At 40.0% G+C, this 14,530-nt stretch overlaps 1 protein-coding gene across 1 annotated transcript; it reads right to left on the bottom strand.

Annotated features, from left to right (window-relative positions):
- Positions 1-7,726: 7,726 nt before the first annotated feature.
- LOC139445426 (mucin-22-like) lies at positions 7,727-13,272 on the bottom strand. The gene is made up of 3 exons (XM_071226572.1): positions 13,216-13,272; positions 8,985-10,234; positions 7,727-8,509 (listed from the first exon to the last, which is right to left on the bottom strand). The coding sequence occupies exons 1-3, from the start codon at positions 13,256-13,258 to the stop codon at positions 7,727-7,729; spliced, it is 2,076 nt and encodes a 691-aa protein (XP_071082673.1). The 5' UTR covers positions 13,259-13,272.
- Positions 13,273-14,530: the final 1,258 nt, after the last annotated feature.

Genomic DNA, 14,530 nt, shown 5'->3' with positions numbered 1-14,530 from the left:
ACCAATTTATATAACCCAATTCATCATATTTACATAGCATGAAATAGCAATGCTTTGGATATTTACCCAGTTCACATGATATATATGTATTTGATGAAGTATATTTACAATATTCAGTATGTGTAATTTCAATGCTTTTTCTTACACCATATTCTTCTGTACCCCATAGTTCCGCACCATATATACCAATAAAGGTAAAATTTTACAATAAAATATTAAAAATATGTTTGAACATTTAGTCTGGATATTTGAACTTCAATCTTTGAATAGGTACTAAAGTACTCATGGAAATGAAAAATACCTGTTTTGCTTGATTTAATAATCGACACAAAGCATTACGTACATGTAAATACGAAATAACAAAACAACTGGAAAAGTACTAGTCTGGATTTGCTAGTTTTATCTCAGTGCTCAATACAAAATGTACTTTACAGGAGGTAATTTGTCGGCACTTTAAACATTAAAAAACCCCATACTAAGTCCAAATTGACATGGCAGAAACCGGCTATAGGCATTATGCAAATTAGCCTCGAAAAAAAGTTATCAAAACAACAATAAAAATAACAGCTATGTTTATGTACAAAATAATAATGACATGTAAGTTGTTGTTTCACAAGGGAATATGTTACTTTTACGTTCTGATATTTTGACGATGATTCACTATACAACAATGCCACTCACAAATCACTCACCACTGACAAATCACATGCACGTGGGTTTCAAGCACCTGTTTTCACCTGTCGTCAAGGTGTCATAGGTCATGGACATTCACTTTGATCTACTAACACCTGGTTATGCTCTGGTTTCACAATAGTCTGTTTTGTTCATATTTTTACACACTTTTACGTGTAAAAAGACATAAAAACCTTTGATACGCTGTATTTGTGCCAAGGCCCAATTATTACCAATTGAGTTGTTTGAATATTTATATATTTTGTATATTAACTGCATGTACTTATAATCTGAGATCGAAAAAACAGTTTTTTTTCCATTTCCGTGAGTACTTTAGAGCCTTGTTTGCCTGTTCAGTGGATGTAACATGCTTGTGTAGATATATTGTTACACACCAAGATATTTAAAGTATGACATCACTTCAATCCGTTCACCCTTAATATACCATTTTTCATGTTGTGATAGAGGCCCTCAATTTAAAACTTTACTCATATTAATTACCAGTGATCGATCATAGCTATTAACGATATAATCCTTTTCAATGATCGTTTCATATTGAAGGAGTCGACACTGTGTCATCATTAATGATGCAATTGACCCATACGGGCGTTAAATTACCCAAACAAGAGGAATCTGCATTCATGATATTTATATATATATATATTCCGAGTCTGCTTCGTTGCTGTTTGGAGGTATATATACTCTTCAAAAAAAAGAAACTTGACACTGACTATCAAAATGTAATATAATGCAATTGTTTCAAAATAGGACACGGAAACAATAATTGAAACACTGTTTGAAGATCAATGTACACAATGTTCAAAACATTAATCGTGTCACCTAGACAGACACACGTACACGATACAGTTAATGTCACGGGGTACAGAAAATGTCAGTATCGGTTGTGCCCACCACGTGCATCAATCACCGCTTGACACCGCCGACCCATAGATGCAATCAAGTTGTCAATAGCACGCTGTTGGATGTGCTGCCATTCATGCTGAAGTGCATCAAGAAGCGCCGGAAGTTTTTGGGGCAGTGGATTCCTTCTGCGAACCCGTCGATCCAACTCGTCCCACAGATGCTCAATCGGGGACAAATCTGGTGACCAGGCTGGCCAAGGTAATGTCTGGATGTTATTGTGCTGTAAAAAGTCCTCACAAAAACGTGCAATATGCGGTCGAGCGTTGTCCTGCTGGAACTGTCCGCCATGAACGTTGACGTGAGGAAGAACGTAAGGCTGTGGGATCAAGTCTCTGTAACGCACACCTGTCAATGCACCTGCCACATGCACGAGAGGCGTCCTACCACCGTGATGAATTACGGACCATACCATGACACTCGCCGCCAAATGGGACAACCTGCTGCACACAGTTGAGGGCGTAACGTTCACCCCGACGTCTGTAGACACGTGCGCGCCCATCAGAACGTGTGAGTCGGAAACGGCACTCGTCAGTAAACAGTACATTTCTCCACCTTGCACGTGTCCAACTAACCCTCTGTTGGCACCAAAGCAGACGGTCCGCCAGTTGACGTGGGGTCAATACATGACGTCGAACAGGTCTTCGTGCAAAACATCCAGCCTCCCTCAGTCTGTTGCGTACCGTTTGATCTGATATTCTGCGTACCCCAGGGATCTGTGTGGTTGTAGACGTGGCTGTGGTAGTGCGGTCTCGGAGGTGTCGCAGCCGGATGTAATGATCTTGTGCTTGGGTTGTCACCCTTGGCCTTCCGGACCTTGGTCTGTCGTCAACTCTGTTGGTGTTGTTGTATCGGGTCCACAGTGCGGAGATTGTCTGTCTGAATACGCCAAAGTGCCTGGCCACTTCTTGCCGAGTTACTCCAGCTTGTAATATCCCAATGGTGTTGTTCAGTTGAGCTGCATTCAGTCTTGGCATTCTGTCACTGCCTCTACTGCCATTATAAGGACTGTATGAACAGCCGTTGATGTGGATTTTTATACCCATTCAGCAGGGGGGCCTGCATGCCTAAATGCAGGTTCCTGTGCTGCACGTTTTTACAGGCGGTTGCGTTTGGATGAAGCTGTAAAATTGATCATATATACATGACTTGTTTTCCTTCATCAAAGATCACGGCCAGTCTACATGAGGGCATCGATTAAGTTTTGGTTATGGTCGTATTTTCCAGTCACTAAAGTAAAACAACTTGAAAAGTAAATGAAATTATCTCAAACCCACTTTACACAAGGGTCCTATTCATGCGTTTTTCACCAAGAACAAAACATGCTTAAAAATTTAAGTAAGTTCCAATCAATAGAAAAAACCTTATCCAATCCAAAAATAACCAATCCGTTACACATAAGAAGATCTTTGTTAACTTTGGCCCAGGCACATTAAGAATCTCGTATAATCAGTGAGTTAATGCATTTGCTTTAAGCGCCCAAATAAGCAGTATCGTCGCCTGAGAACCAAAGTTTTCTATCTCCACTTTTGGTGAAAATTGAGTTAATGGTGTTCGAGCTATTTTCAATGTGTATTCTATCTCTATATCAGTGAGTGAGTGAGTGTGGTTTTACGCCGCTTTTAGCAATATTCCAGCAATATCACGGCGGGGGACACCAGAAATAGGCTTCACACATTGTACCCATGTCGGGAATCGAACCCGGGTCTTAGGCATGACGAACGAACGCTTTAACATCTAGGCTAACCGACCTCCCCTATCTCCATATTAAGTTTCAAAGCGAAACAGTGCCAGGAAATGTGTTTTTTATAGATGGGCTTCGTTCAATTTCCACACATTCAACAGCCTTTCAGTTCTAGAGTGTTCTATGTAAACATCCAATGTTTATATTCGTATTTATTTCTGGTGTACCCCGCCGTGATATTGTTGGAATATTGCTAAAAGCGGCGTAAAACCAAACTCACTCACTCACTATATTCGTATTTGCCACGTGATATGGAGATAGGACCCTTTGGTTCCAACGTTGGATTGAAGTCACATGCACAAGGTAGGATACTTTTTTCATGTTTCATAATATTAATGAGCTTCTGAACATTTCATGATGATGCAAATATAATTGACAGACAGACAATTTATTCACTAAAAGGCCACTGGCCCAAAGTACATACATATGCAGGAACCAGCATATCCAGCATAAGTCACATAGAACAATATGGAACAAATGGAAACGGAATCTCCAAAATAATGTTGTTATTTTAATTGAAATTTTCAATTCATTTGATACAATTTGTAGTTTATGTACTCTAACAATACAAAATACATCTATGTAAACATTTATGAAGGTAGCTTTCATGATAATAAAACAGTTAACATCCAAACTTTTACAGCTCAGTTTCTTAAAACAAGGTTTTGTGGAGTTAGAACACCCTGGTTCTCAGGCGACGGTATTTCATTTGTGTCAGGCTTGTCAGTAGACAGACCAATGGCATTTGACAAATAATAACAACCTGGACAAAAATAGTAGAAAGCTGAATTTTTCTGGAGAGTTTAAGATCCCCATGTTACCCCGATGGCATTTTCAAAATGGCCGCCATTTCCAAAATGAAATGCCAGGTAATAGTCCGGTTGGATAATGATAAAAACAATGTGTGAAGAATAAAATGGTATTTCTGCATTGCAATACTTAAATCAATTTGATAAGCACTAGTAAACATCCCCTTAAAAACCGCCATTATTTTTTAAAAATCATGTGACATTTTGTAGTTTTATATTCATTTTAACATGCAATATATCAAATGTTAGCTCTCTTTATGATCTTTCCATGTGAAGTGTGAAATGCTTAGAAAAAATATAGTGCATTTTAAGTGAATATACCATCTTTGCGTTCCAGCAGTGATTGTCCAATGTTTTAAGCATATGAAATATGTTGTCCTGTAAGTAGTACAGGAAGTGTACATCACCAAGCAAAACAAGCCCAGAAGTAGGACCATTTCTTGACGGCATTTCACATGATTCCCCTAAAACCGATGACATATCGTTACTGAGTATTCCTAAAATATCAAACAAGTGATAAAACATGTATTTAACAATAGATTCGCCTTCATGAAACTCTCCCATATGCTTGCAGACTTGTGAAATAGACATTGCTTAAAAATTAGCCATTATGGAGGTAAAGAGTGATGTTGTATCGGATCAATATAATACTGTAAACAGGTTGAATGGTGGAACACAAATCTATAAAGCGACAAAACTCTTTTCATATCCAATAGACATCTCTGCGATTGTACGATTCTGACTGTATCCTGAGCATGTGTTTACGAATCGCTAACAAATAGAAATCATACCAGGTGTTCGCGAAGACCACTGATCAAAGATCAATGACGATCATAGCACCTACAACACGGTACTTCGCAAAGCTTATTTTGAAAAATAAGTATTTGAAATTGCCTACTGGTCGGGTTTGTGATAGTCAAAATCATTGTTTAACGGTGCTGCTTGCACACAAACCAAAAATATTTTTTAATATATCATGGTAGAACACACATGTTGACATCGGTAACAACTGTTACAGGCAATGTTTATTTTTGTGTCAGGTGTATAATCATATACAATACACTCAGTATATAATTTCAGACATATAAAGCCTGCATGTACAGGAGTAGTAGGCTTTCGAGACAATGACATTATATACACTAGAAACATATTTAAAATATGTACACTTTAACAAACATATATGAATATAATTAAGATTATTTTGTCCTCTTTTAGACATATTATAGATATGTTTTATGCAGCAGAATGCAATAAATCTTCATTTAAAATATAATCAGTTTATCTAAAGTTTAACAAATCTATGTTAATAGTTTAAGCTTCTTCTAAAAGATAAAAAAACATATATTATCGTAAAAATCAATTAAAAGGTGACATTCAACTTCAATACAAGAAATAGCAATATTGTTTGCATTTGTTTTTTACTCCGAGAAAAAGACGACAATCCTTATTTAGGATAATTTTGAGTTCTTTGTAGTTATTTAAACCGCATACACATTGTACCAGCAGCATAAAATAGAACTGGTTCAACAAATCCTTATAGTATTCAAAAGCATCGTATAATGTACCAACCACACGAATACACTTTATGGAGAGTGAAGATGAAGCCCTAGGTGTCGAGTTATATAACACTTTCCCGGTTTTGTGCACATCAAGATGTCTAGTAAAATTTAATCCAAGGTATTTATAAGAACAATCGTTTTCATCAGATATTACCCCTATGATTGGTCCATAATTGACAAATATATAACATATCATTATAACAATTAACCTGTAGTTGTGAATATATTTCGATCATTTCGTGGAGGATTGGGGATGGCCCAAACTGGTTTGCTTGTTATTTTACTACTAAATATAAATCTTTCCTTGCGGTAAAGGCAATATTTGTCCCGTGAGAGGACAATATAGTTATCGCTCTTAATCTTCTTTCACCAAGTGATCTCAGGTCTAAAACTGTAAGTTTATGCTAAAGTGTATAAGTAAAAGAATAGACTCTCTATGTGCAGTTGGATCTATCTGCGTGTGGTGTTGGAAGTGAAAAATTAACTTCAGTGATCCAAGATAAGACAGTACAACAGCCCTCTGCAACAGGCCTCGTCATGGATTACGATGAAGGTAAATAAGAAAAAATGAAGTTACTAAATACAGCATACTTGACGTAACTTGTTTAACATGTATATCGAGTGACCACATTAAAAGTTACTTGGTGCCAACTTTTTGAAATGAGATATACATGTCACTTGACAAGAAAAAAACCATGTTCTGTTAACTCTCTGATCAAACTCGTAGATTAAAAATAGTTCCCTCACATAAATCGATTTGTATCTTTTCAGATGCTTAAAGTTACAAAGTTACACAAAGTTAAAAGTCATAACGATTTGTCAATTTGAACCTTTCATGGTATCGATATGTACCGAATATACATGTTGTATTGATTATGTTCAATACATTTACATTCGCGTGAACTCGCGCTGTGAAGAAAATACTGAAAAACAAACGATCTTGAAAAGGAGAAAAAGCGGGAAAATGTTTGAAACATTTTTTTCTTCCTTGATCTTCAAACATTGCGACCCACAATATCAATAACATCAATTAGCACTGCAAAGTGTGTGTTCATGTGAAACACCCTATTGTGCTTACAGACAGGATCGAAACAGGATCGAAACATGGGCTTGGATTTGACCGCATACCCGCAACATCACCAAACGCTATATATGTTAAATGTCGGGCTAAAGAAAGATTACACTTGATACTGGACTTGATAATCTGGGCTCACTGACTTGGTTGATGCATGTCATCGTTTCCCAGTTGTTTAGATCGATGCTCATGGTGTCAATTGCGGGATTGTCTGGACCAGACTCGATTATTTACAGATGGCCGGTATATGGCTGGAATATTGTGCCTAGCGCGGCTTTAAGCGAAAAACAACCAAAAACGCAACAAAAAGAATAACGTAATTTAACAATTTGCTCTCTCATCACAGCGCAACTATAAAACCTGAAAATTCATTGTCTGTGTTGTTGAATCATAATATAAAGACATGGTAAATACATGTATGGTTCCAGAACTGTTTGGTAGTAATTCGTAAATATAAGCGACGAAACCCTTTCCTAATACAAGATTCGATTGTACGATTCCGGAAATAACATGAGCCAATATTTGTGATATCATTGTCAAATAGTGATGATGACTGGTGTTCGTGAACAATTGACCGTATCCTGCTAAATGGTGGCACTCGTCACAAACAGGGCTTGTCTTGCAGCAAAGGATTTCCATGACGTTCATGGCGTGTTTGGTTTATGCTAGATTCTGTATGTGGACATTCCCTAATATCAAAACATATTCAGAAAACAAAAAAATGTTGACATTCATGGATTTACATTATTCATTTAAGATGATACCCGCAGGCCAGGACAAGTTCATGTTATGACAATGATTTGTTATGTTGTGCGACCCTTCTCTACCTTAAGACGGAGAAAGTAGGCTTTACCCTTTGGACCATGTTGATAATGGAGCAGTGTGCAACGTGCAGGACAGACGCTTTAACCACAGAGAACTTGGATCCCCACGCAAAACACAAACATCATCGTGAGATGGATCCTCTAAGATGCCTTATTATTCGTGGAATGTCTGCCAGCAACAGAACCACGAAACACAAAGAGAGGCAAGTGCAGCCTGTTACTCCAAACGTCTTCGACGAGGGTCTGTCATCGGGTGCACTGATCTTTCTCCTGATTGCTTTGGATGTACCGTTGGGGAGGATCCGTAGGTGTGCTTGCAGATGCTTCACAAGTATCTCGAGTTCCTGCTGGGTGATATTTTGATGTATACCTTGGTATGCCCATTGATGCGAACAATTGTCTGCTGGGTTTTCGTTACCACCAACCGTTGAGCTATCAGTTCCTGATGTGGGTTGGGTTGTATCAATGGTGGGTGTGGTTTCAGCTTTGGTACTTAAAGAAGTAGCACTAGTAGTAGTTGTGATCGGGCTTGGGGTTGTCATCGTTGTGGTTTCAGTAGACACAGTTGCAGTGGTGGAAGGATTTGCATATGTCATGATCGGCCTTTGGGTTGTCATCGTTGTGGTTGCAGTAGACGCAGTGGTGGAAGGACTTGCAGATGTCGTGATCGGGCTTGGGGTTGTCATCGTTGTGGTTGCAGTAGACGCAGTTGCAGTGGTGGAAGGACTTGCAGATGTCGTGATCGGGCTTGGGGTTGTCATCGTTGTGGTTGCAGTAGACGCAGTTGCAGTGGTGGAAGGACTTGCAGATGTCGTGATCGTCGTTTTTGTCGCAGCAGATGGTGCTGATGTCGACATTTGGCTTGCACTACAATCTGTAACGTTTTCTCTTGAGTGAATCCAATTCTTAAAAGAAAGAAAATTGAAGTTTACACAATTTTGCTGACATGATTCATATATCGATCGTGAAAGACTGTACGAAAGTCTACAAGTTAAGAAAAATGTATTGTTCAAGATCTCCAAGAATTCAAAGGGATCGTACAGGCGGAAAGTATGTTTCATGGCAATGAGGGTGTTTGTTGTTTAACGCCACTCTCAGCAATTTTCAAGCTACCTGGTGGCGGTCTGTAAATTAAGCGAGTCTGGACCAGACAATCCAGTGATTGACATCATGGGCATCGATCCACGCAATTGAGATCGGTGACATGCATCAACCAAGCCAGCGAGCCTGACCACCCGATCCCGTTAGTTGCCTCTTACGGCAAGCATAGTCGCCTTTTAAGGCAAGCATGGGTTGCTGAAGACCTATTCTACCCCGGATCTTCATGGGTAAAATATTCAAGAAAGTGATGACATCAATTGAATATTATCTGTCCCTTACCTCATTAATCAGAGTAAGGTCCATTCCAGCTGCAGAACAGAATGCACCAAATGTTTTATTCTTCTGAGAAATATATGCAGCAAACGAAGAACTGGCACTTTGTATGACGTAATATGTTTTGGGTAGAAAGATAGAGCCAGATGTCAGGTTCGTGTCCTTAACGTCAACCCAGTTCTGAATATCTAGGGATTGTGAGTTTAGCATTAAGCTTGACTTAAAGGACGAGTCAATGACGATAATTAGCCATCCTCCTGGCACACGTCTGTAAGAGTCAGGGAAGCTGAAGCTGTACTGATATTGCCACTGAATGTTGGGACCAACAATCGTCATACATGGATCTTGATTCTTTGTAAATGTCACAAACTTGACCACCAGTATTGCTTCATTTGATTTGATCTCAGCAGGAACAGTTGCAGAAATCCTTGTTTCGAACCAGTCCCCTTCTTTTTCTAGGCTGTAAGTTGAACCACCTACATGAACAGTTGTGTTTGGTGAACTAGCGAGGATGCGATACAGGTCCTCTGATGTGTTATCCTTTCCTGGGGAGAGAATGGAAATAAAGTGTTTTCCCCATGTAGTAACGGGTGTCATTTGTTCAACAAGATGATCCGAGGTTTTATCAGTGTCCAATTTGGATTTTATTGCTCCCGCTATCACAGCAATTGGTTCGTTCGAGGACACATACACGCCCGTTAGGTCTTTGTCATTTTGGAACTGGATAACCTCATGCTTTTGTAGGGTTACATTAATTATGGTTGGATTCCGAATGGTGATATTATTATACCTTAATGTAGTCAGGCCAGGAGGGAACTCAGTGATTACTTCAGTATTGGCGGAAGAGGCTATCACTGAGAACTGGGTCTTATCACCAAGACTCTGGTATGTCACGACATAGAAACTAAACCCGAACTGATCAACTGGTAGTGCGAGGTAGATATCCATAGAGTTAAATCCAGAGTCGGCAGCAAGAATGTTTACATCGTTATCAGAGATGACGTGTACCACTTTATCTGTTATCCCACTCCCAGACAACTGGATGCCGTGCTCCAGGCAAATGTAACCACCTTCAGCGCTGGTGATGTTCACGGTTCTTGTGTAGTTGATTTTCTGAGAAAGACTGGTAACACGCACAGAGGTAGTATTGAGAACGGTCGTTATAATGATGCACTGTGGTCTTGGATTGCTGGGTTTTAGTCCATTTTCTGGAAATGTAACCAGGAATTCCTTCCCGCTGCTGCTGTACCGATGTGCTGCGGTATAAAGAGGTAATTATATGGAAACAGGGTACAACAGTACCAACAGCATCAATCAGCAAACAATCAGTTTACCCCTTTCCAGATCAATAACTGGATATCATTCAAATATTTAATCAAATATGACGTGCCACCATGTAGGAGTCACTATTTTTCTGGATGTTATCCTCCTCTCACCTTTTAAGCTTTGACTGCTGTAACTATCTAGTTTACATAAGCAGTGTGTTCCAAATGAATTGCCATTTAAACAGCCTTAAATGTTGAGAATGAATACCATTAAACGATGGTGTGTCGCCCTTGTTTTTCGTCGATCGAGTCAGAATTAATCATCGGGAATTTTGAGATACTACAGCGATAATTGCTATCATTTTCAAAAGAATAGTCTAATAATCAGTGTCTAACTGTGATGAAGCTGAAGCAGTTTACAAGTTTGGCAATTTTGGCGCTATAAATTGCGAAACATTTTAGTGGGGACACTAGCCTAGCCGGATCAGTTTCCATACCAGCGTTTGCAGACCACTGCGGCTTGGAACCTCTCCCCAAATTAAAACAGTTGGATTTGGCCGAAGAATGTCAGACTTGTTATCTTGGTTCGCTTTGTCGCTGTGTGTACATCTGACTGCACTTCGAAACGTTATGACAGGACATACTCTTAACAAACGTGACGTCTCATCAACTAGGGTTAGAGTAGCCTACCAATTACTGCCGCGAAAGGCAAATAGAAACAATTTGTTTTGGCAATCTGAAGTGCCTATATGTAGTTGCGCCACTAAAAAAGAAACAGTTTCAGCTGGAACTATATTGACTGTTGTGACTGTCCGACTGACACATCAGTTTCCTTCTCACGTAATATATATATTAATGCGCACATTTCAGGAAAACTTGCAATGTGTTGGTAAGTATAGGAGAATGTCTTACGGCCTCGAACAAGCTTCACGTGGGAAAATAATCGCGAGATTTCGGACTTTCTCCTACTTAAAACAACGTTCGATCAAGTTAAAGCCTCAAACTAATGTTCAAGTGATGTTCACTATACTATGCTATACTATGGGAACCTTTCAAGGAAAACTATGGGACGATTTAGTACCCCTACTCAAACTATTGGAGTGTTAGCAAATTGATCGCGTCTATCCAACTGTCATTAAAGTTCACGCAACTTTGTTTTAAATACTAATTAATGCGCACATTTCAGGAAAACTTGCAATATGTAGGTAATGTTTGTGAGAGACAGGATTTTTCGAGCACAGAGTTGACGAATGACATCATATGTAAAAAAGAATAAACACAATGTTTATTCCTAATACAGGATATTTACCGTCCCAGAGCGCACTCGCGTGATAACCTTTATATACATTCTCACTGTATTTAGGATTTGCTACTTTATAAGACGAAGTTGTCTAATAAGGAAATGTTCCACTCATATCGTTTACTGTTTATTACAATATACATACATGTGTGTGTGTGTGTGTGTGTGTGTGTGTGTGTGTGTGTGTGTGTGTGTGTGTGTGTGTGTGTGTGTGTGCGTGTGTGTGTGTGTGTGTGTGTGTGTATGTGCTTGTGTGTATTAAATATAAAAAATAACCAGAGTCCAGATATTTGTGCTTGTCAAAGCTCAACACTTAGTTAGGTGTAATGAACAATTTTACATGGCTTTATGCCACACACAGCAGCAGTATTTGTGTCCACAAAATGGGATGGTGATGGTATATATAGAAGAAATGTCATATTCCAAAACAGAGAATCCGATGGATGAAAAATTAGCTGTGCATATTAGTGAAACATGGAGAAGATATCTGGACGACTGTTTTCTTATTTGATTCTCAACAGATTTCAACTTTTTAACTTTTTCAACTGTGCGGAATGTGGTGATCACTATCATGGAGAAACTGGTATGCAACTAAGAGACCGAATCACTGTCCACAGAAAGTAAATTCGTGATCCAACTGTACGTTGCTTTTATTGTGATCAAACCCATTGATGAATGCGGGGGTGGCCAGTTTACTGTCTTCCCGTTTTATAAATTGCTTAACAATGACAACTATTTACGAATGGAAAAAGAACATATGCTCACTAGGATTTTGAAACATAACGTTAATTGAAAAATATAATTTTCAAAACTTCCCTATGCAGTTGTGCACCCACACCATAATGTATCTCTCCATCTATTATCACTAATTATGGCGTCACCTAATCGCCAGCACACAAGGTCAGCGATCTAACCCACTCAGCCACCGACGCTTCCGCAACCATGGAAGACAGGCAACTGGTAGTCTAGATCATGTACTTTGGAAGCCATGAGAACTTACACTTGTTAAAGTACGTAATCCATATATATCTCTGATCTGAAGGACAAGGGATCGTAATGCATTGGTTACAGGGACGATGGTACTCATCTTCAATATTATATTTACCACACAATATACTTTTTGTTCCATCTTCTATGGCGTGAAACGCAATTTGAGAATACATCAGAGCATAGTCATTTTCATTATTTGTTTTAAATCGTAAACGTCATAGAATAACCAGTCTCAGATTCCATTGGGCGTAAAGGGAAATAACCAATAACAGTGGAAGTTACATGAATCGATCACTGAAAACCACTGATGACACCGGGACACGGGTGGCCCAGTCGTCGTCTAAGGCGCCGCGATTCGCTGTGCAGAGTTCCGTCCCTTAGGCACACCAGAAACCTATGATTGTGGGTTCGAATCCCGGTTCGCCCCAATTATGTTTCTAGGTTTGTCAGCACCATACCCGTGCTCGTGGGTTTCACCGAAGTGGTAAACGTCTGAGACCTGCATCATTTCGGGCTTTCCTCCCACATTAAGCTGACACGCCGTGATATAACTGGAATACTGTTAAAAGCGGTGTTAAAACTAACTCAGTCACTCATGTTACCCAATATCAAGCTAAACATTGTGACATGAAATCCATTTTGTAATTATTTACTGTTATGTCGTAGCAACGTTATGGCTTACCGTTATGTCCCACAACACAGAGGCACGCTAGTAGCAGGAGCATGTTGACGGTCTCGTTGCTTCACGCCGACTAAGTCAGGGCTAACTTGTTTTGTTCTTATGGTCTACACTGAAAGCATACTAATGCATTGCGCCATTACGACGTCAACACAGTATCGGTTTTCTCCTTGATGTATGTGTGCTTCAAAATCAATTGTGTCAGTTTTTCATTTGAAACTCAAAGTGTGACAGGAAAGTTTTCAGTGTTATATGATATAATATATATATGTGTGTGTGTGTGTATGGGGGGGGGGGGGGGGGGGGGGGGGGGGGGGTGTTACGGGTGGCCCAGTCGTCTAAGGCGCCGGGATTCGCTCTTCAGAGTTGCGTCCCTTGGCCACACCAGAAACCTATGATTGTGGGTTCGAATCCCGGTTCGCCCCGATTATGTTTCTAGGTTTGTCAGCACCATACCCGTGCTCGTGGGTTTCACCGAAGTGGTAAACGTCTGAGACCCGCATCACTTCGGGCTTTCCTCCCACATTAAGCTGACACGCCGTGATATAACTGGAATACTGTTAAAAGCGGCGTTAAACCCAACTCACCCACTCACGTTGAGTGAGGTGAAATGAAGTTTGTATGCATTGTGCTAGTCCAGGCTTACGCTGGTTTTGTAGTGCAAGCCCTCTGAGATACCATGCCTCAGTTTAACATGAAAACCTCACTCTAACAGATTGCACTGGCTTGTGTCACCCCTTTATGTCGAGTAGGGTAAGAAGTCCCATTGTTTGATGTCTTTTGGCATGATGCAGCTGGGATCCAACAACCGACCTCCAGCTCCATCTGCTACACCACGAAAGCGGTGTCGTCATGCTTTGACACATTTCTTTTATTAGGAGAGACCAATGTTGGAAGACCCGTGAAGTTCCGGGGTAGAATAGGTCTTCAGCAACCAATGCTTGCCGTAAAAGGCGACTATGCTTGTCGTAAAAGGCGACTAACAGGATCAGGTGGTCAGGCTCTCTGACTTGGTTGATGCAGGTCATCGATCCCAATTGCGTGGATCGATGCTCATGATATCAATCACTGGCTTGTCTGGTCCAGACTCGATTATTTACAGACCGCCGTCATATAGCTGGAATATTGCTGAGTGCGGCGATTGAATGCACTTACCTTTAGGCTACCCTAGACACTCGCTAATGTGGCAAAGCACACATTTGTCAGTTGTAAACATATTTGATGAAATTTTAATCTAATGTGGGCAGTGGGGTAGTCTAGTGGTTAAAGTGTTCGCTCGTCACGCCGAAGACCCATGGTTGATTGACGCCATGGGGAC

The sequence above is a fragment of the Haliotis cracherodii genome, unplaced genomic scaffold, assembly GCF_022045235.1.
Source record: "Haliotis cracherodii isolate W230 unplaced genomic scaffold, xgHalCrac1.p SCAF_6, whole genome shotgun sequence".
Lineage (NCBI taxonomy): Eukaryota > Metazoa > Mollusca > Gastropoda > Lepetellida > Haliotidae > Haliotis > Haliotis cracherodii.
This window is presented reverse-complemented; position numbering and strand designations above follow the sequence as displayed.

What these genes read in the sequence shown, in the direction of transcription:
- LOC139445426 (XM_071226572.1), bottom strand. Translation starts at nt 13,258, where the DNA reads ATGCTCCTGCTACTAGCGTGCCTCTGTGTTGTGGGACATAACG. An exon ending in CTGTGTTGTGGGACATAACG is followed by an intron (nt 10,235 to 13,215) that starts GTAAGCCATAAC and finishes TTTATACCGCAG; the next exon opens with CACATCGGTACAGCAGCAGC. An exon ending in ACCTTACTCTGATTAATGAG is followed by an intron (nt 8,510 to 8,984) that starts GTAAGGGACAGA and finishes CTTTCTTTTAAG; the next exon opens with AATTGGATTCACTCAAGAGA.